The following is a 19,978-nucleotide window of genomic DNA, read 5'->3' as shown; positions in this document are numbered from 1 at the left end:
AAAAAATAATCGAAATCATCACATGAAACAGATTAAGAAATATAAAAACAAATTAAAAGGATATGTTAGAAGAGAATATAGGGCAATTACTGTATTATGTTAGATATATTACACACCAAAAGCCTATTGAACTAAAAATGTTTTAACTTGCTGCTGAAAAGAGAGGGGGACAGCCTAGCCTCACAGTTAAAGCATTTCATAACCTGGGAGCAACCACCTCTTTTAGATCCCTGTCAAACATACATGTTAAGGTAACAGGATCAAGAGAAGGGTCTGAGGAAGGTTATACGGGGAGATATGCCCCATCAGACAGCCTGGGTCCATGCTGTAATAGGGCTTTATAAGTGAAAACTAACATTTTGAACTGGGCTAGGAAATGGACCAGTAGCCAGTGAAGTTACTGTAACAGTGGAGTTATATGCTCCCTGTAACCAGCCCCAGTCAATAGACTGCCTGCAGCATTTTGCATCAGCTGATGTTTCTGAACAGCCCATGTAGAGCCCTTGCAGTAATCCAAATGAGGTGTAACTAAGGCATGTGCCACTGTAGCCAAATCTGACATTTCCAGGAATGGGCACAGCTTTAACTATGCAAACGGACTCCTGGCCACCACTGAGACCTGGGCTTCCATGCTGAGAGATGAGCCAAGCGGTACTCCCAAACTGCAAGCCTGACTTTTCAGTGTAATTGCGAGTGGGACACGACTAAACAACAAAAACAACCTCTGTCTTGCTGGACTGCGTGCCTTCATCCACTCCATTGCTGATGATAGATACTGGTTTAGAACAGAAACCACTTCCTTGGAGTTAGATAAGAAAGGTTGAGTTGAGTGTCACCAATGTACTTGTAGCACCAAACTCTAAAAATTCACACAACCTCTCCCAACCTGTCTTGTAGTACATGAGAACTATGCCTAAACACAGACAGCTACATTCAAACATATTCCTCCTTCATTGCCTTTGTCTCTTCTTATCTCCTGTCATTCTGAATATCAGGTAACACGTTTCTCACAATATGAATCTCCCTTCTTGCTTATAGTAGTGGTGGTACCAACCACAGCTACTATTCTTTATGAGCAGAACACTGTATTAATAAGTATTAATAATTTTGACCACATGGGGTCAGAAAAGTTCTATACTATATGTCACATACAGCACTGATGGTACCTGTCTGTCATGGGTTTGGAGGGAAAGTTCCATCCTATGGGGAGTGGAAGGCGGGACATCAGGGAGGAGGGGCTGTACTGTATATATATTTAGAGCTGGTGTGGAGAGTTAGGAGTGGGAGTCTGTGTGTCAGACTGAGTACAACTGTGTGTCAGTTAGTACATACCTGATAGGTTCAGGTTTCTTTATAGGTAGCCAGAACTGATAGGTTCAGGGTCTGTGCTTTACTTTAAAGGGTTCTGTGGGAACCAAACTGTTATATGTATATGTTTGGGACTTTGCCACGTTACAGTATCTTATTTACTTGATCTTTTTATTTACCCTGTTTGTTGTTTAAATAAACCTTGTTCTTTTGTTTGTTAAAATCCATTCCTGGTCTGTGTGACTCCTTATAGGGAATGGTTGGTGGTAGCTTAGTTAAAGGGTGGTATATCCCAGTAGGTCTGGGGTTGTCACATTGATTGGTGTCCAGCGTGTGGGATACGACTAGTCCAGTTGTCCAGTGGTCCAGCAAAGCCTTGGCAAGTGTGCCCAGAGCAAGGGGGGTCTAGTCAGGGACAATCTGAGGGCGCGTAGGTAATCTTCTAGGCTTACCTCACGGGGAGGTACGCTAGTGGAAGAACGTGCCAACTCAGGTTGGGGGGACTAGATTAGGGAGCTCTGAGGCAACCCGTTTTGGCGGGAAAGGGCTGAGGCAAAGCTGTGTGAAGTAACAGTGATCTAGCCTGTCTGCTGAGAGGCCTAGCAGAGGGGGTGAATTCTGCCTGACAACAGTTGCAAGTTAGTGCTGAAGGAACAGCAGCAATCTATAGAAGGCTGGTTCTGAGGCAAAAGGAAAAAAGTCGTCGTTTTATTTTGAGGCTTGACTTTTGAAGGCAGCCTGTTCTGGGGGGATTATGCCCTTGACTCGAAGCCAAATAGCAGAAATGGGTGAAGTGAGAGAACCACAGGTAGACCAAGGTTCTGAAGAGGAATTTGGCTCAGTGCAGGATGAGAACACGGGAGAACTGACCCCAGAACTCAGAAAAATGCTCCGAGCCCAACTGCGTGAACTGAGGGTGAGGGAACTGGCGTTTGAAAGGGAAGTGAAACAGAGACTGTTGGAAGTAGACAAAATGGTGTTTGAGCTGAAGAAGATGGAAATAATGAGTAGAAATAGGAATAACAATAATGGTGAAGGGAAGCCCTCAGACATGAAACCACCTAGACCTCAGATTTTGGAGGGAAAACCAAAACCAGATGAGAAAGACTCCAAGTACAGCAGAAAATGTTATTTCTGTCAGGGAAAGGGCCATCTAATCTCAGAGTGTGAGAAATGGAAGCAGCTAAAGGGAAATTTGCCTCATGATTTGAGTGGAACCAAGCCAAAAGCTGTGTTCTGTGTCCAGAAAGAGCAAAGCTCCTTGCCACTGAGGGAGCCTGTTGCCATGGCTACTCAATCTGGAACAGTTACATCTGATGATCAGGCTGGGGAAAATGGTCCTCTTGTAGAGGTCAAGCGCTGCTTACTAGTGAGGACAGATTCGCAATTGTTTGAGACCGCAGGGGTGGACGTAGGAATACTTGACCATCAGTATAGGGGGCTAAGGGATACTTGTTCCCAGGTGACCCTGTGCCATCCAGACATTATTCCTAGGGAGTATATAATCCCAAATGAGAGCTTGAAGTTGGCAGGGATTGAGGGGCAGGTGATCTCACTGCCAGTAGCTGAGGTACCTGTGAGCTTTCAAGGCTGGAGGGGAGTTTGGCGGCTAGCGATTTCATCGACTCTGCCAGCAGCCGTGCTCGTGGGAAATGACCTGGCTGAACATGTGAAACGGGTGCTAGTGATTACACGCTCACAAGCCACCACGGGGACAGTTCAGGGGGGTACTGGAGAGCCCGAGGCTGAAGCAGATGAGGGTAGTTCCGAAGCTGTGGTAGAAACCTTAACCACAGACAGCAAATTTGGCCAAGAGCAAAAGGCAGACGCCACTCTCCGAAAGTGTTTTGAACAGGTGACAGACACCCAGCTAACACCTGAAACCACAGCGAGATTTCGTGAGAAAAAGGGAATTTTATATAGAGAGACCCTGATGAATATCTCAAAAGGGGGAGATGGGATCAGAAGTCAGCTAGTGGTACCTGAAAAGTATCGCCCCATGATCTTACAAAGGGGGCACTCTGACATGTTTGCTGCGCACTTAGGGGTGAACAAAACACAGCAGAGAATCACACAGAATTTTTACTGGCCTGAAATAGGGAAGCAGATCAAGGAGTTCTGTAAACAATGTGATGTGTGTCAGAGGCAGGGGAATAACCGTGACAGGACCAAAGCGAAGTTGTGCCCTTTGCCTGTGATTGACACCCCGTTCAAATGTATAGGAGTGGATATTGTGGGACCTTTGCCCAAGGCCACAAAGAGGGGGAACCGGTTCATCCTCACCATTGTGGACCATGCCACGAGGTACCCCGAAGCCATTCCCTTGACTAACATTGAAACTAACACAGTGGCAGATGCCTTGGTGGGGTATATGTCCAGGATGGGATTTGCCTCAGAAATAATCACAGATTTGGGCGCATCGTTTACATCGACGCTCATGAAACGGTTATGGCAAATCTGTGGAATTAAACACAAGGAAACCACTGCCTATCACCCCAAAAGTAATGGGTTAACGGAGAAGTTCAATGGGACTCTGATGCGCATGATTAGGGCTTACTTGGCAGAGAATCCAAACAATTGGGACCAGAAGCTGCAATCCCTTTTGTTTGCTTATCGATCAGTGCCACAAGCCAGTACCGGGTTCAGTCCGTTTGAACTTTTGTTTGGGAGAAGGGTGAAAGGTCCACTTGATTTAATCAAACAAAATTGGGAGCAGATCACCCAGGATGACCCACAAGATGTTGTGACGTACATAGACACTTTAATGATTGACCTGAAGAGAAACCTAGAGCTAGCAGCAGAAAACATGCAAGCTCAGAAGGTCAGAAAGAAAACCTGGTATGACCAGAAAGCCAGGGAGAGGCACTTTAACCCAGGGGAGGAAGTGCTTTGGCTTAGGCCCTGCAAAGAGAACAAACCGCAGCTGGGTAGCCCAGAAATAAAATACTTGGGTCACATAGTAGGGGGAGGAGTGATCAAACCCCTAGAGGCCAAGATAGAAGCAGTTCGTGATTGGCCCAGACCCAACACCAAGAAAAAAGTCAAATCATTTCTTGGGTTGGTGGGCTACTACAGAAAGTTCATCCCGAGGTTTAGCGAGATAGCGACTCCGCTGACCGATCTGACGCGGAAGAAGACTGATGACCGCATCCCGTGGACCAGCGACTGTGAGGAGGCGTTCCGGAGGTTGAAGGAGGCGCTCATCCATTATCTAGTGCTGCGTGCTCCCGACTTCGACCGGGAGTTCATCATCTACACCGATGCATCTAACAGCGGGGTAGGAGCAGTTCTTTGCCAGGAGGATGAAAATGGTGACCAGCATCCAGTGTCCTACCTGAGTAGGAAACTCCAGAAAGGTGAGAGACATTTGGCAACCGTGGAAAAGGAGTGCCTGGCCATAGTATACGCGATTCAGAAGGCCAAACCTTACATCTGGGGAAGACATTTTGTTCTGTGCACTGACCACTCACCACTGCAGTGGTTAAAGACAATGAAAACCCATAATAGTAAACTTATGAGGTGGGCTTTAAACCTGCAAGATTATGACTTTGAAGTGAAGGTGGTCAGAGGGTCAATGAACTGTGTTGCTGACACCTTGTCAAGAAGACCCGAAGAATGAAGACGGCGAAGAAACCATGGACTATGTATATTTTGGTGACCAAAAGTTATATGTACCTGTTTATTAAACATGCTTGGTTTGTATTAATAAAGGTAACTTAATGTATTGTAAATATGAATGTTTAAATGCCTAATTGATATGTTTAACCTAGAGTGTAAGTATGGGATTGTGTTATTGTATAACTGTTTTTGTGTGTTTTGATCCTGGTTGTTTTTTGGAGAAAAGCACTTTAGCTTTTCCCCTGCAAAACAACTTATAAAGAGGGGAGGTGTCACATACAGCACTGATGGTACCTGTCTGTCATGGGTTTGGAGGGAAAGTTCCATCCTATGGGGAGTGGAAGGCGGGACATCAGGGAGGAGGGGCTGTACTGTATATATATTTAGAGCTGGTGTGGAGAGTTAGGAGTGGGAGTCTGTGTGTCAGACTGAGTACAACTGTGTGTCAGTTAGTACATACCTGATAGGTTCAGGTTTCTTTATAGGTAGCCAGAACTGATAGGTTCAGGGTCTGTGCTTTACTTTAAAGGGTTCTGTGGGAACCAAACTGTTATATGTATATGTTTGGGACTTTGCCACGTTACAGTATCTTATTTACTTGATCTTTTTATTTACCCTGTTTGTTGTTTAAATAAACCTTGTTCTTTTGTTTGTTAAAATCCATTCCTGGTCTGTGTGACTCCTTATAGGGAATGGTTGGTGGCAGCTTAGTTAAAGGGTGGTATATCCCAGTAGGTCTGGGGTTGTCACACTATACCACAGGCATAATATAAAACCCAAGTTTTATCTTGAATGATCTGGTAAGGGAATCTGTTTCTGTGACAGAAAGAAAACTGAAAGGAATTTATATTATTATTTATATTATTGTTATTTATATTATATTGCCCTCCCTCTGCTGTTGAAAGTAACAAGCATCCATTTTCACTCACAAACGTGCTTGGGGAATCTGACTGGCAAGTACATAAAAAGTTTTTTGACAACTTTTCACATCACACATGGACTAGAAGAGGAACACAGAAAGGGGAGACAAGGTAGTGACTGCAACAAGTGAGAATTAGATTTTTTTATGTGACCTTGTAAAAGCAGGACAAGCTCAAAGTTATGGGGAAGTTTTTAAAAATTATCACATCAAAAGATCCAAGATTTCTAAAACTGTTTTTGTGTTACCGAAATTGGTGTCCATTGGAATGAGGCCTTCTGGTGAGGAACTTTGAACTACTGGAGACACTACATCAGAAATCTTATAGGATATCCTAATAAGCTTTGCCACCATTTCTTTCCATTCAGCAACAAGTGTCATATTCCTGTAAGAAGATAAATCCATGAAATCAAAATGAACACATCATTCTAATGCAGGGGCTTATTGAAAAACAAGAACAAAATAACCTATTGAAAAACAAGAACAAAATACCCTATATCACAGGAGTGAGTACACCCCCTCACATTTCATAAATATTTTAGTACAGTATATCTTTTCATGTGACAACACTGAAGAAATGACACTTGACTACAATGGAAAGCAGCAAGTATACACCTTGTATAAAAGTGTAAATGTGCTGTCCCCTCAAAATAACACAACACAAACTGCTGGCAACAAAAGGGAGTACACCCCTAAGTGACAATGTCCAAATTGGGCCCAAGTAGCTGTTTTCCCTCCCTGGTGTCATGAGACCTGTTAGTGGTAGAATATACCAGATGGGCGGGATATAAATCGAATAAATAAAATTAGTGTCACAAGTTGCAGGTGTGAATGGGGAGCAGGTGTTATCGCTCTCACTCTCTCAGACTGGTCGCTGGGAGTTCCACATGGAACCTCATGGTAATGAACTATCTAAGGATCCGAAAAAATTAATTGTTGCTCTACATAAAGATGGCCTAAGCTAGAAGAAGATTGCCAAAACCCTGAAACTGAGCTGCAGCATGGTGGCCAACACCATACAGCAGTTTAACAGGACAGGTTCCACTCAGAACAGGCCTCACCGTGCTCGACCAAAGAAGTTGAGTGCCATATCGAGAGGTTGGCTTTGAGAAATATTTATTTATGTATTTATGTATTTATGTATTTATGTATTTATGTATTTATGTATGTATGTATGTATGTATGTATTTATTTATTTATTTATTTATTTATTCATTCATTCATTCATTCATTCATTCATTAAATTTATACCCCGCCCCTCTAGACCATGTCTACTCGGGGCGGCAAATAGACATATGAATGCTGCCAGCATTGCTGCAGAAGTTGAAGGGGTGAGGGGTCAGCCTGTCAGTGCTCAGACCATATATCGCACACTGCATTAAATTGGTCTCCAGGGATATAGTCCCAGAAGGAAGCCTCTTCTAAAGAAAGCCCACATACGGTTTGCTGCAGACAAGCAGATTAAGGACATGGATTTCTGGGACCATGTCCTGTGGTCCAATGAGACCAAGATAAACTTATTTGGTTCAGGTGGTGTCAAGCGTGTGTGGCGGCAACCAGGTGAGGAGTTCAAAGAGAAGTGTGTCAAGCATGGTGGTGGGAGTATCATGGTCTGGCGCTGCCGGCACAGGGGAGCTACAGTTCATTAAGGGAACCATGAATGCCAACATGTACTGTGACATACTGAAGCAGAGCATGATCCCCTCCCTTTGGAGACTGGGCCACAGGGCAGTATTCCAACATGATAACGACCCCAAACACACCTCCAAAATGACCGCTGCCTTGCTAAAGAAGCTGAGGGTAAAGGTGATGGACTGGCCAAGCATGTCTCCAGACCTAAACCCTATTGGGCATCTGTGGGGCATCCTGAAATGGAAGGTGGAGGTGTGCAAGGTCTCTAACATCCACCAGCTCTGTAATGTCGTCATGAAGGAGTGAGAGAGGACTCCAGTGGCAACCTGTGAAGCTCTGATGAACTCTATGCCCAGGAGCATTAAGGCAGTGCTGGAAAACAATGGTGGCCACACAAAATATTGACACTTTGGGCCCAATTTGGACATCGTCACTTTTGTTGCCAGTAGTTTAGACATTAATGGCTGTGTGTTGCGTTATTTTGAGGGGACAGCACATTTACACTGTTATATAAGCTATATACAGCACTTTCATTATATGTGCTGTTGTTTAATTTGCAATTTTATGGGTTATTGTACATTGTAAACTTTTATGGAAGCCGCTCAGTGGTCGATTTGATCAGATGAGTGGGATATAAATCAAATAAATAAATAAATATAAATAAATGTGAAAAGATATACTAAAATATTTATGAAATGTGAGGGAGTGTACTCATTTCTGTGATATACTGTATTCACTTACCACCTAACCTTCGCACAGTGCAAACTGTGATTCACAACTACTGGCTGATTTTATGGCAAAATGAGGTATTTTAATGGCTTTTTAAAATAGACATCCAGTACATACTAATAATGAGAATTCTGTGCAAGAACACCAGTGCAGTAGTAAATCATATCATGAAGATTATATAGGCTGCTACTCAGATATATACAGTAAGGGTGGCTGCTTCCTTCAAGAGAATACCGGCATTAATTCTAATTATGTTATGTAAGATAGATGGGCTAAGGGGACAGGAAAAGTTCAGGAAAAATATAGGAAGGTAACATATTTCAGCAAGTACAGTGGTGCCTCGCTTTACAATTGCCTTGCTTAACGAGGAAATCACTTGACGATTAGGTTTTTGCAATTGCAAAAGCGATCACAAAACAATGGTTTAAATGGGAAAAATCCGCTTCACGATGATCGGTTCCCTGCCTTGGGAACCGATTTTTGCATTACGACGATCTAAAAACAGGTGATTGTCGGGTTTCAAAATGGCCGCCGGGTGTACAGAACGGCCCCCCGCTGTTTTCTAGGACAGATTCCTCGCTTTACAGGCACCAAAAATGGCCGCCCCTATGGAGGATCTTCGCTGGACAGTGAGTTTTCAGCCCATTGGAATGCATTGAAGGGTTTTCAATGCGTTTCGATGGGCTTTTTTATTTCGCTTAACGAGGATTTCGTTCTACAGTGATTTTGCTGGAACGGATTATCCTTGTTAAGCGAGGCACCACTGTATTATATTGAGGGCATAGACTTTTTTTAACATGCATATCTATAACCTCTTTTGATAAAGACATTTTCTGAGTAATAGAAAACAGCAATCAAGAAATTTCCTACATGAAGTGGAGCCCAGACTTCACCAACACAGTGGCAATATTTAAAAGAAAATGAACTCGAACCATTCAGAGAACATGTCCTGTCACTAGCAGTCTCCTAGTAGCTTTAGTTGCAGCACAGAGGATACGGGACTATAATCTAGAGTTCAAGTAAGAGAAAGACATTCCCCAAAGGACTCTGCACAAGCAAACATTTGCTGCAGGTTTTCACAAGGGAAGTTACTCACATTAACGGTAACCGCTGCAAAGCTCCTGTTATACAGTGTAGTCTGCCATACATTGGAAATGAAGCAGCCGCCTCTAGTAAAGATTTCTCAGCATGTAACACCTCTTCTTCAAGGTTTTTCAACAAGTACTTGGTAACTTTAAATGTACAGAAAGAGAGAAAGCAGAATGGTCACACCTGAAGTCTTGGTAAAATGTTCTCACTTTCAGGTGAGAAATTGGAAATGTTTTACAGTATTTCCAAAAAACTCATTGTGGCTGATGATGTCATCAGCCTTACATAGTGCGACTTAATCAACAGGATTTCAAACATTTAAAGTCAAAAGGGACGTTCTTCAAGACATGATATACTATTTATATTTCTAGTAGTTGTACTGAAAGAAATTGTCAGGAAGCTAAGCAAAATCCTCTACTTTTCCTCCAATGAAGGACATATGGCAGAGGAGACTGCAGGCTGCATCCAAGATTGACTTTGTATACTGCTGTTTCCATTAGAGCACTAATTTCTTTCAGTCACCTGTACATTCTACTACATATCCTCATCTTGAGAAAAAGGCCACTGAGTTGACCCTATGCAACAGTGCAGAATATAGGACGGAGGACTACAGTATGTAAAGGTAATTGTTTGACGTGGATGCTTCACCTTATTCAAGCAGAAGTGCTGCAGTCTTCCATTCCGCATCCTCTACTGTTGCACAGGGAAGCTTAGCGGCCATTCTCTAGTGATTAGGAAAGGTGGTGGCATGTACAGGTAACTGGAAAAATTAGAGCCTTTATAGAAACAGAAGTTCTCTACATAGCACAAAGCCACCCTTGGATGCAGCCTGTAGTCTCCTCTGCCGTATGTACTGTTTAAAGAAGTTTTTTAAGACATCTCCCTTCCTCCCCCTGGGTTAATTATGTATATGAGTTACCTGGTGTCCTGCTATTACAGTGGTGCCCCCAAGACGGTGTTAATTCGTTCAGCGAAAATTGCTGTCTTCTGAAAACATCGTCTTGCAAAATGCGGGTTCCCCATTGGAATGCATTGAGATCCATTTAATGCGTTCCAATGGGGAAAAATCATCGTCGTTTTTGCGAAAAATCGCCCACAGAGAAACCATTTTGCGAAGTTAAAATCGCTGTCTTGTTAAAATCGCTGTCTTGCGAAAAACGGTCCCGAAAACACCCGTTTTGCGAGTTGCGGACTCAGCTGTCAAAATCGTCATCTTGAGAAAATCAATCCCGAAAAAAAAGTCTTGCGAAGCACAGTCCGAAATATCGTCCAGCGAAAATCGCCCATAGGAAACACCATTTTGCAAAGCGCTATAGCGATCGCAAAAATTCATCGTCTAGCGAATTAACCGTTTTGCAAGGTCTAGCGGAGCACCACTGTATTTAGGTTTCAGTTAGGTTTTGGTTTCTGCTTTATATAAACTATCTTAAACTTCAGAATATATATTTTATTTCAGTCCATGCCATGGCCTTCAGTGGATGCAACAGCAGTCTTCAAAATATAACAACAGCCTGAATACATACTTCCTCTTCTGCCTTATACTGACCAGCCAATGTGTTTTCCTCCACTGGGTCAGCAGATGCATGCACTTCTGGCTGAAATGTGTTCAGTGATAAATTATTTTGTAAGGAGATCTTCAGCAGACCTTTGTGAAGTATTAAGAAGTTCAATAAATAGGAAGCAGTCACACAATCATATGGTTTGGTACTTTTGCTGAGATCCATTGCGACTTGAAATAATGGCTCCAATGTTTCAGAATCCTGAATTATGAAACAAAAAGTTAAACATTTTAAGTTTCTTGAGTTTATTACTGGTATTTTATCTAACCAGTGCTCTTTGCTAAGCACTGTTGAAAAGATTATATTACTGTTACACAGTAATAGCAAATCTCATAGGAAAACATTTTTAAAACCAGCTACTAAGAACCACTATGATGGATGCAAAAGTAGACTGCAGTAATTAAATCATTAGATATGTGTTGCTGATGGACAACTAGGACCAGCTCCTGATGAAAACACTGATATATACAGAAGAAGCAGAAACCTTATTGGTAGATCGGTGAGTAGAAAGTGTTTTGGGCCCACCACCTACCAAGTCCATTTCCAACAAGCCCTTCCAGGAAAACTAGTTCTCAAGTAGTGCACTAATATCAACCTATTCAAACTTTCCCCTCCTTCTTCCTTTAGTGACAGTTACAACATTTTTAAATGGCACACAACAATCCTACATATAGTTGAACAACCCATATTTTCTTTCAACATCTGAAAACTTCCAACTCAAGCTTTGAAAAAGTCAACAAGCCAAGTCATCATTCCTACAGTATTGAAAGTGAATCTGTTTTGTATCCCAAATGACCATTCACCTCCCATTTTCTATTATCATATAATTATTTACTCTGACTTCAAAATGTGCCAGTATCTATTTGTACCTGAAAATAAGGCAATGCAGGACAAAGCTTTATTAAGAGATCAAACACCAAGATCTTCACTTCTTCAAAAGTGCTGGCAAAACAGTGGAGTAAAGTTTTAACACGAGTAGGATCAATCTCTTGGGATATCTGAAACAATTCCTGGCTCTGGCCTGTTTAAAAAGAAAATCAACATCCCATTCCATCAGAACACAGTGTTATGTTACAGATTTTAAGGTGAAATTTAATTCATTCTTTTACATTTATAGCAGAGATAAGAGAGCAGCCTTACAGACAACATGGGCTTCAACTTTCATTAACCTCAGCCAACAAAGCCAAGAAACACGAATGACAAGAACTGCAACCCAACAACTGTATTCCCATTATATTTAGATACCCATTTGATTCTATATATTTGATTTTTAGGGATCATGAAAAGCTATGAATCAGGCAAAGCTGAGAAGCATTCTAAAAGAATCAGGTATACTGCAACATCCCATTGTTCTGATGGTTAATCCATACTCTGGACAAGAGGCTACTGTTAGGATAGAATGTAAAGAAAAAGAATGGTTTCCAACAGGCAAAAGTTTCAGACAAGGGAGCATGTCATCTCCCTCTTTACGTACATTATACATAGAATATATTGTACAGAAACCTGGACTTGGATGAAGGAGGAATGAAAACAGACAGAAGAAAAATCAATTTAATCTACACAGATGATGTCATATTACTGGCAGAAAATAGCAATGTCTTGAAATATCTATTGATGAAGGTTAAAGTGAAAACACATGATTACAGTAGAATACTAAGGAGACGAAAACTATGACTTCGAAAAGCAGTTATGATGAAGTGAAAAAAGACGCTCCGGTGTATGGATGTGTTGTCAGGGACCAAGGTGAAGATCACTTATACTACAGTATTCCCCATTTTCTATGTACAGGCAATGAAGAAAACCAAGAGGGGAAAAAGCATATTTGAAATCTTGTGTTGGAGGGGAGTTTTATGGATACCATGGATCACTAGAAAGACAAATAAATGGGTTCTAGACAATGTGCCCTCTAATTTTCAGCCCCGCTGGGTGGGACTCCGCCTCTCTCTCATGTGACTTCACCCCTGTGTGCATGCATGACTCCGCCACTCCCATGCAGGTGTTCTGTCACAGCCAGAACCAAACAAGCTGAAAACAAGCACTGCGTGGAGGAAAAGTAAAACTGTGCAGAGGGAGGTGGAATTGCATGCGCCTTAGAGGGACCCTGGTTCTAGATCAAATCAAACCTGGACTCTGTGTAGATGTTTAAATGAGCAAAGAGCAAACTGAGGCTATAACTTAGATATACCATGAGAAGACAAAAATGTAAGGAAAATGGGAAGGCATTATGAAAAGAGTTACCATAGATAGATTGTCTCAGTAAAGAATGCCTCTAATTTGTAAGACATGAGCAGAAAAGTCAATGCCATGACCTTTAGAAGGTCACTAACTCATAATGTTGCTGATTCAGAAGTGATGCAACAGCACATAAGAGTTAAAACTGACTTGACCTTTCAAATTCCAATTTACATACATAAATGCAAAATGCAGATGCCAGAATTTTTGTGAATAGCACATACATTTTTCCACTACATTCCAATGCAGGTAAATATGCAGGCAGCAGTCAAGCATAAATCATGAAAATTGTTGTTTTTTTAATGGCCTTATTATAGGAGGCCTTCATGGACATTCTCCCACTTAAGTAGCAGCTTGATTCATGGTTTAGATCTATTACAGAGGAGTATTACCACTACTTATGATTTATTCAGCTATTTAGTTTATTGTATTCACGAAGGCTTTCACGGACGGGATCTAATGGTTGTTGTGGGTTTTTCGGGCTCTTTGGCCATGTTCTGAAGGTTGTTCTTCCCAACGTTTCGCCAGTCTCTGTGGCCGGCATCTTCAGAGATGATGAAGATGCTGGCCACAGAGACTAGCAAAACGTTAGCAAGAACAACCTTCCGAACATGGCCAAAGAGCCCGAAAAACCCACAACAACCACTATTTAGTTTATTGTTTGAATGTGTTATAATTCCATGTTTTTTTATTTGGAGGAGTGATTGTGGGAGCTTGTTTGGGGGATTTTGTCTGTTGATTGTTTTGTACACGGTAGCCGAGAGTAATGGATTTTCACTAAGTGGGGCAGTATAGAAAGGAAGGAAGGAAGTTTCATTGGTTGGTTGGTTTGTAGTGGTGCTGGGGAGACTGGACTATATAGATATCCTGGATTCCATCTATTCTCAAAAGGCCAGACAAAGAAATCTATCTGAAGAAATAAGTCAGATTGACCTTAGGTTCATGTATACCTTCCCTTCCCCATTTTCCAGACAATTTACCTTCTGAAATAGGAAATATTTCAGCTACTATTCCCAAAAGATGCAATGCAGTGAATCTGGTTGAATGAGATGAACCAGGAAATAGAGATCCAAAAAGTAGACTGCAGGTAGACGACATGAAATCCTGAGGATTGGAACAGAAATTACATTTGTGGGATACAAAGAGAACAAATAAACTTATTTCAAATATCAGATATTGCCTTTGATCCACCCAACTATACAGTGATTATTCAAACATATACCTGAAAAAAAATCTAATTCAACAGCACTGTGTGGTCACACTGACAGATCTTTATATACTGACCTATGAAATAGTCCCACTATAAAGTTACTTCTTCCTAGCACTGAAAAGAGCTTTACTAGGCAGGCTCATTTTATCTGTATCAAGGGCACTGTTCTCAAGATTTTAGAGTGCAATCTTGGTTACTCCACTGGAAGTCATCTGGACTGGATGAAGATGCCCCTTCACTGGCTCCTATCAGTAGAGAGAAGCTGCATGCGTAGAAGCCTTCAGAAAGCTTCACAGATGAAGAATGAGCATGGCAGTACTCCCACTTTTCATTGCTTGAGGAAGCCCCTGTTTTGGGAATTTAGGCACTAACAGCTTTTGATTCACTAATTCCAAAACCTGTGGTGACCCTGGAGATACTCAATCTTTAGGTCCTATGAATAGGGAGGAAACACCTGCACCCACTTTCTGCCGTAATGCAAACCAGTAGTGCCTGGGATGTGGTAGCAGATATTCCATTCTGTTCTTTCCTGACCCATTCTCTATTACTTTAACCATCAATGCAGGGGGATATAAAAAGCGAATACAAATTTGGACTACCTTTGCTAACAGCTCAGTTCCTGGAATCTTGAATTAACAAACGTTGAGAGTTGCTGTTAATCAATACCAATAACTGACCACAACCCAAGATAATATTAACACAGGTTCATTCAACTCCTTTGTTTTCTCATATCCTACTGTTTTCTCAAATACAAGATAATTGTATTTGCTATCTTCCTTTTGGTGCCTGCTATCTTATTCGAGAACTGCTAGATCATATTACATCACTTCTTAATATCTTAAAGCAAGCTACTACAAATACCTTGTATTGTTGCAAAGTCATTAACGGGTCCAGTTTAACGAAGTGCTTAGCTAGATCTTGTTTAGATTTTGTCTGCTGCATTTTATGAAGTGCCTGGGAGCTTTCATACATTCGGGAGAACAACTGTTAACAGAGAAACATAGAAGGCCACCCAGTTAGAAACCACAAAGATGACACTGACACTGATGTTATGTTAAAAAAAACAAAAAAGCAAGGCAACAATGAACAATAACTTCCAGAACATTTTGGTACAAGGCAAATAGACATGGTCTAGAGGGGCATGGTCTAGATCCAATAAAATAAATAAATAAATAAATAAATAAATAAATAAATAAATAAATAAATAAATAAATAATAAATAAATAAATAAATAAATAAATAAATAAATAAATAAATAAATAAATAAATAAATAAATAAATAAATGGGACTTCCAGGGGAGCAGATACATTCACATTCCAAGGTTACCTTTTTCAATAAAGAACAAATTTGTTGCCTCACTGCTGGGGACTGGTTGTTCAAGTTGTATCTAATGAAAAATTGTATGAGCTGCATTTCCTCTTCGGAGATTATTTCGGTGCTTCGGTGGCTTTCGCACAATAAACCTAGAGCATCTATCCGCACCTTTAAACATTAAAAAAAAACACAAGGAATTTATAAAGTCAGATTTCCCATTGCGGTAACCATTTTACAATTAAGTAGGCAAAGACAGAGATATATAAACCTGTACCTGATCATGTTGATGAACTAAACCTTGTTTTATACACCCAATGGACACAAGGCTGCCATGCATTATATCTGTAAATTGTAAATGTCCATGGGCTCTGGCTGTCCTCAGGCATGCCATCAAGGCTCCAAGTGCGCCCCTAGTATTGCAAGATCCTAAACAAAATATTTTTAAATTCTCAGTTAGTACAATTAGTGTTAGTCCGAAAGCTTCTTGCAACTCTGTAAAATGTGACCACAAAAATTCTTCCCATTCATAATTACTAAACTCCTGTCACAAATTCTGTGTGCATGAGAAACAGAAACAACAAATATAACATCATGGTATTTAAACAGTAACTAATTTAGTCTGGCATGCAGACACAAGAATGTTTAGAACACATTCATACATCTGGTGAAACACTTCCTTACCTATGAAAGCTCATGGCAGGTAGTCTTCAAAGTGCTATCACTCTAAAACTGTATCATTTTCATGGGGAAAACTTGAAAATTAATACAGTACCGATATTCTGTATTTCTGCCAACATGATATCGTTTTGGAAGAGGCAGCCATGTTACTCTGTGCAAGCATATCAGGCAAAATCCAAAGAAACAAAACATAACAAAGACAAAAAGCATGTGGCACCTTAAAGGCTAATTATTATATTTTAATGTGAGCTTTCATGGACACGTCCACTTTGTCATACATATGGAAACAGAATGAAATGTTGAATGGGTGTTTTGTTTCTTTGTATTCTGCCAAAATGTCTCTCTTCTTTGAACGATGTATCTTTTCTGTTTTCTATATTGTATTAAGAATATGCACATGTCAAGTATTCCGTTTTTTAAAAAAATTATGTCACTGTGAACAGAATACTTAATTTTAAGGCTGCTACAATTTCTCATTACTTCTAAGTTTCTACACCTTCTTATAATCAAACTATATTACAAGAAATACCCCAAATTATACAGCTTTATATTCTCTCTCTCTCAATGTTCAGCAGATTCCCAAGTAATGAAGCTGAACAGAATTGTATTCTATCAGCCACTCAGTATAAACCTTTCATTTAAAACTGTCCTTCTATAAGTAGTCAGAATTTGGGGGGTGAAGGATAAATTGTGTAAAATTGAATAAAGCACATCAATACAATGCTTAAAAATGGATACACTTTAAGTATGAGATATACAATCTTACCAACATTAGATTCTGCTGAAGTCTGAAGGATTTTGATCATATAGTTCAAGCTCTCTGGGCTACATTTCAACAACCTAGGTAAGTAGTAATCGGTGACATAGGTAGCCTGCTCTGGATTCCCATCACACAAAATTAAAAGCAGAGGAGATACCCACATATCATGCCAAACATCAATCCAGATGTTTCCTTCCGAAATGGATGCAAGATACTTCTTGTGACTCAAAAACATGGTTTCCAATAAATCACTTGCATAAGGTGCAAAGGACTGATCATGCATAACACTTAAGATCTGCGCAGGAATTGTCCTGTCCATTGACAGAATATTTTCAATGCCAACACATTCCACAAGACAACCAAGCGATGAATATTTGCCTTTAACGTGCCACTCTAAACTTAGCAACCTGTTTGTTAAACCCAAAAAGAATGGATCTAGTTTCACATCAACAGCTCCTTTCGTAACAGTCTGGTGTATTTGGAGGATGTTCTTAAATATGAGTTTGGTTTGGTGCCTAACAGCATCCAAAGGGTGCTCCCAATGTACATATACGTAGTCCAGCAGTCTTCCAGTTGCATCTGAGTTTCCATTAAGACTTGTCTTCAAACTTAAAGAACCTGACTGAAGAGCATCCAGTGCTGCATTAGTCCAAACAGCTAGACTTCTGGACAAGGACGCTGCCATAGCAGATTCTTTCAACCTTCAAGAGACAAACAGACTAGTATGAGGATCAAAAGTTATGCCAGCTTGGATCAAAGGTCTATCTAACCAGTTCCCTAGGAAATGCCCACAACAAAGGCTGGAGTACAACTGCCCTCTCTGTATGCTTTGAAGATGCAAGGGCTGGTCAAGACATGGACTCATTGTCAGCTGAAGCTTTGTTTCTTGATTTCTATGATGGCCTTGTCCACCATAGGTGAGAAAACTGGAGAGGTATCTTTAACATATGATGAGAAACACAATAAGCAGCCATGCCATATTGCTTTAGCTGGAATTAGACAATTGTTTGTAGATAAAGAACACACTCATTATATCGCACTGGAAAGCTTCCCAAGTAAAAATACTAAAAATACAGCTGGCTGGCAACAGAATAATCTATAATTTCTGCACTAATACATTTATAATTGTATATCTTACTGCTCCATTATTTGGGTTTTTTTCCTAAACATTCAGTGTCCAATTCTTATGGTATCTTATAGGACGCTCTTTTCAAGCGACACTTCCCAGGTACTGACAAAGATATGTTTCTACTTTAGTAAAGTTCAGATGACAGATTCATGTAAATGGTACATTGAAGTTCTCTCACCTGGTACCAAGGACAATTTTTTTAAATTTATTTTTTTATTTTTAAAAACTAGGGATAAGGTAAGGAGTACAAAAGGTAGAGGGGGATATGGGGGGCAAGAGGGGGAAGTAGAACACAAAATGTACTGTCATCCAACCTGTTTGTTCAGGTTGCAATATCAAGTTAACTTTTTGTCTTTCTACAATTTGATTGCCCTCCAGGTTTCAACTTACAGTTACATCTTAGTTTAATTCTATGTTATTCAAGCACTATCTGCTGACTCAAGCCATTTACATTTATAATAAATCCCATCGATCAGTTGCCTTTTGTATTGGACAGTCTTTCAACACTTCTGATAAAATATCCATTTCTGCCGCTTCCCTTAACTTCTCAATGAGTTCCTCTTGTTTCGATATCTCCAATTTCTTCCAGTTATTAGCATAAAGAATTCTGGCTGCAGTGACTATAGATATAACCAGGTAGTTCTTTGTTTTATTTATATTATCTGGTATAATGCTCATTAAAAAGTATTCTGGGGTTAGTGGAGCATTACAAAGCAGAATTTTTTGTAACACAGTACGTACTGCTATCCAGTAGTGTTTCACTACTCTACAAGTCCACCACATATGGCAAAAGCTTCCCTCTTGTGTTTCAAACCTCCAACAAACATTTGACATCGTTTAGTCGTCCAGTTGTGTCCGACCCCTCGTGACCCCATGGACCAGAGCACGCCAGGCCCTCCTATCCTCCACCGCCTCCCGGAGTTGTGGCAAACTCATATTGGTTGCTTCGGTGACACTGTCCAACCATCTCATCCTCTGTCGTTCCCTTCTCCTCTTGCCGTCACACTTCCCTAACATCAAGGTCTTCTCCAAGGATTCTTCTGTTCTCATGAGATGGCCAAAGTATTGGAGCCTCAGCTTCAGAATCTGCCCTTCCAGTGAGCACTCAGGGTTGATTTCCTTTAGAATTGATAGGTTTGTTCTCCTTGCAGTCCAGGGGATTCTCATGATCCTCCTCCAGCACCGCAATTCAAAGGCATCAATTCTTCGGCGGTCAGCTTTCTTTATGGTCCAGCTTTCACTTCCATAAGTCACTACAGGAAAAACCATAGCTTTGACTATTCGGACTTTCGTTGGCAAGGTGATGTCTCTGCCTTTTAAGATGCTGTCAAGGTTTGTCATCGCTTTCCTCCCAAGAAGCAGGCATCTTTTAATTTCGGGGCTGCTGTCTCCATCTGCAGTGATCATGGAGCCTGAGAAAGTAAAATCTGTGACTGCCTCCATATCTTCCCCTTCTATTTGCCAGGAGGTGATGGGACCAGTGGCCATGAACTTAGTTTTTTTTTTATGTTGAGCTTCAGACCGTTTTTTGCACTCTCCTCTTTCAACCTCATTACAAGGTTCCTTAATTCCTCCTCATTTTCTGCCATCAGAGTGGTATCATCTGCATATCAGAAGTTGTTATTTCTTCTGACAATCTTAATTCCAGTTTGGGATTCATCCAGCCCAGCCTTTCGCATGATGTATTCTGCATATAAGTTAAATAAGCAGGGAGACAATATACAGCCTTGTTGTACTCCTTTCCCAATTTTGAACCAATCAGTTGTTCCGTATCCAGTTCTAACTGTTGCTTCCTATCCC

At 40.8% G+C, this 19,978-nt stretch overlaps 1 protein-coding gene across 2 annotated transcripts in view; it reads right to left on the bottom strand.

Moving 5' to 3' along the window:
* Positions 1-19,978, bottom strand: part of THADA (THADA armadillo repeat containing) — a 191,766-nt gene that overhangs the window by 152,573 nt on the left and 19,215 nt on the right. For both annotated transcript variants that reach the window (XR_013540295.1, XM_072989544.2), the window contains exons 11-19: positions 17,056-17,750; positions 15,886-16,037; positions 15,624-15,779; positions 15,158-15,280; positions 14,067-14,190; positions 11,724-11,875; positions 10,842-11,055; positions 9,303-9,438; positions 6,094-6,230 (exon numbers count right to left, since the gene is read on the bottom strand). Coding sequence is in view for 1 of the 2 variants with exons in the window: in XM_072989544.2 (XP_072845645.2) it covers positions 6,094-6,230; positions 9,303-9,438; positions 10,842-11,055; positions 11,724-11,875; positions 14,067-14,190; positions 15,158-15,280; positions 15,624-15,779; positions 15,886-16,037; positions 17,056-17,750 (1,889 nt within the window). In the remaining variant the exon portion in view is untranslated. The remainder of the gene's footprint in view (positions 1-6,093; positions 6,231-9,302; positions 9,439-10,841; positions 11,056-11,723; positions 11,876-14,066; positions 14,191-15,157; positions 15,281-15,623; positions 15,780-15,885; positions 16,038-17,055; positions 17,751-19,978) is intronic.

The sequence above is a fragment of the Pogona vitticeps genome, chromosome 1 (assembly GCF_051106095.1).
Source record: "Pogona vitticeps strain Pit_001003342236 chromosome 1, PviZW2.1, whole genome shotgun sequence".
Taxonomy (NCBI): domain Eukaryota; kingdom Metazoa; phylum Chordata; class Lepidosauria; order Squamata; family Agamidae; genus Pogona; species Pogona vitticeps.
Note: the sequence above shows the minus strand (reverse complement) of the source record. Positions and strands in the feature narration are given on the sequence as shown.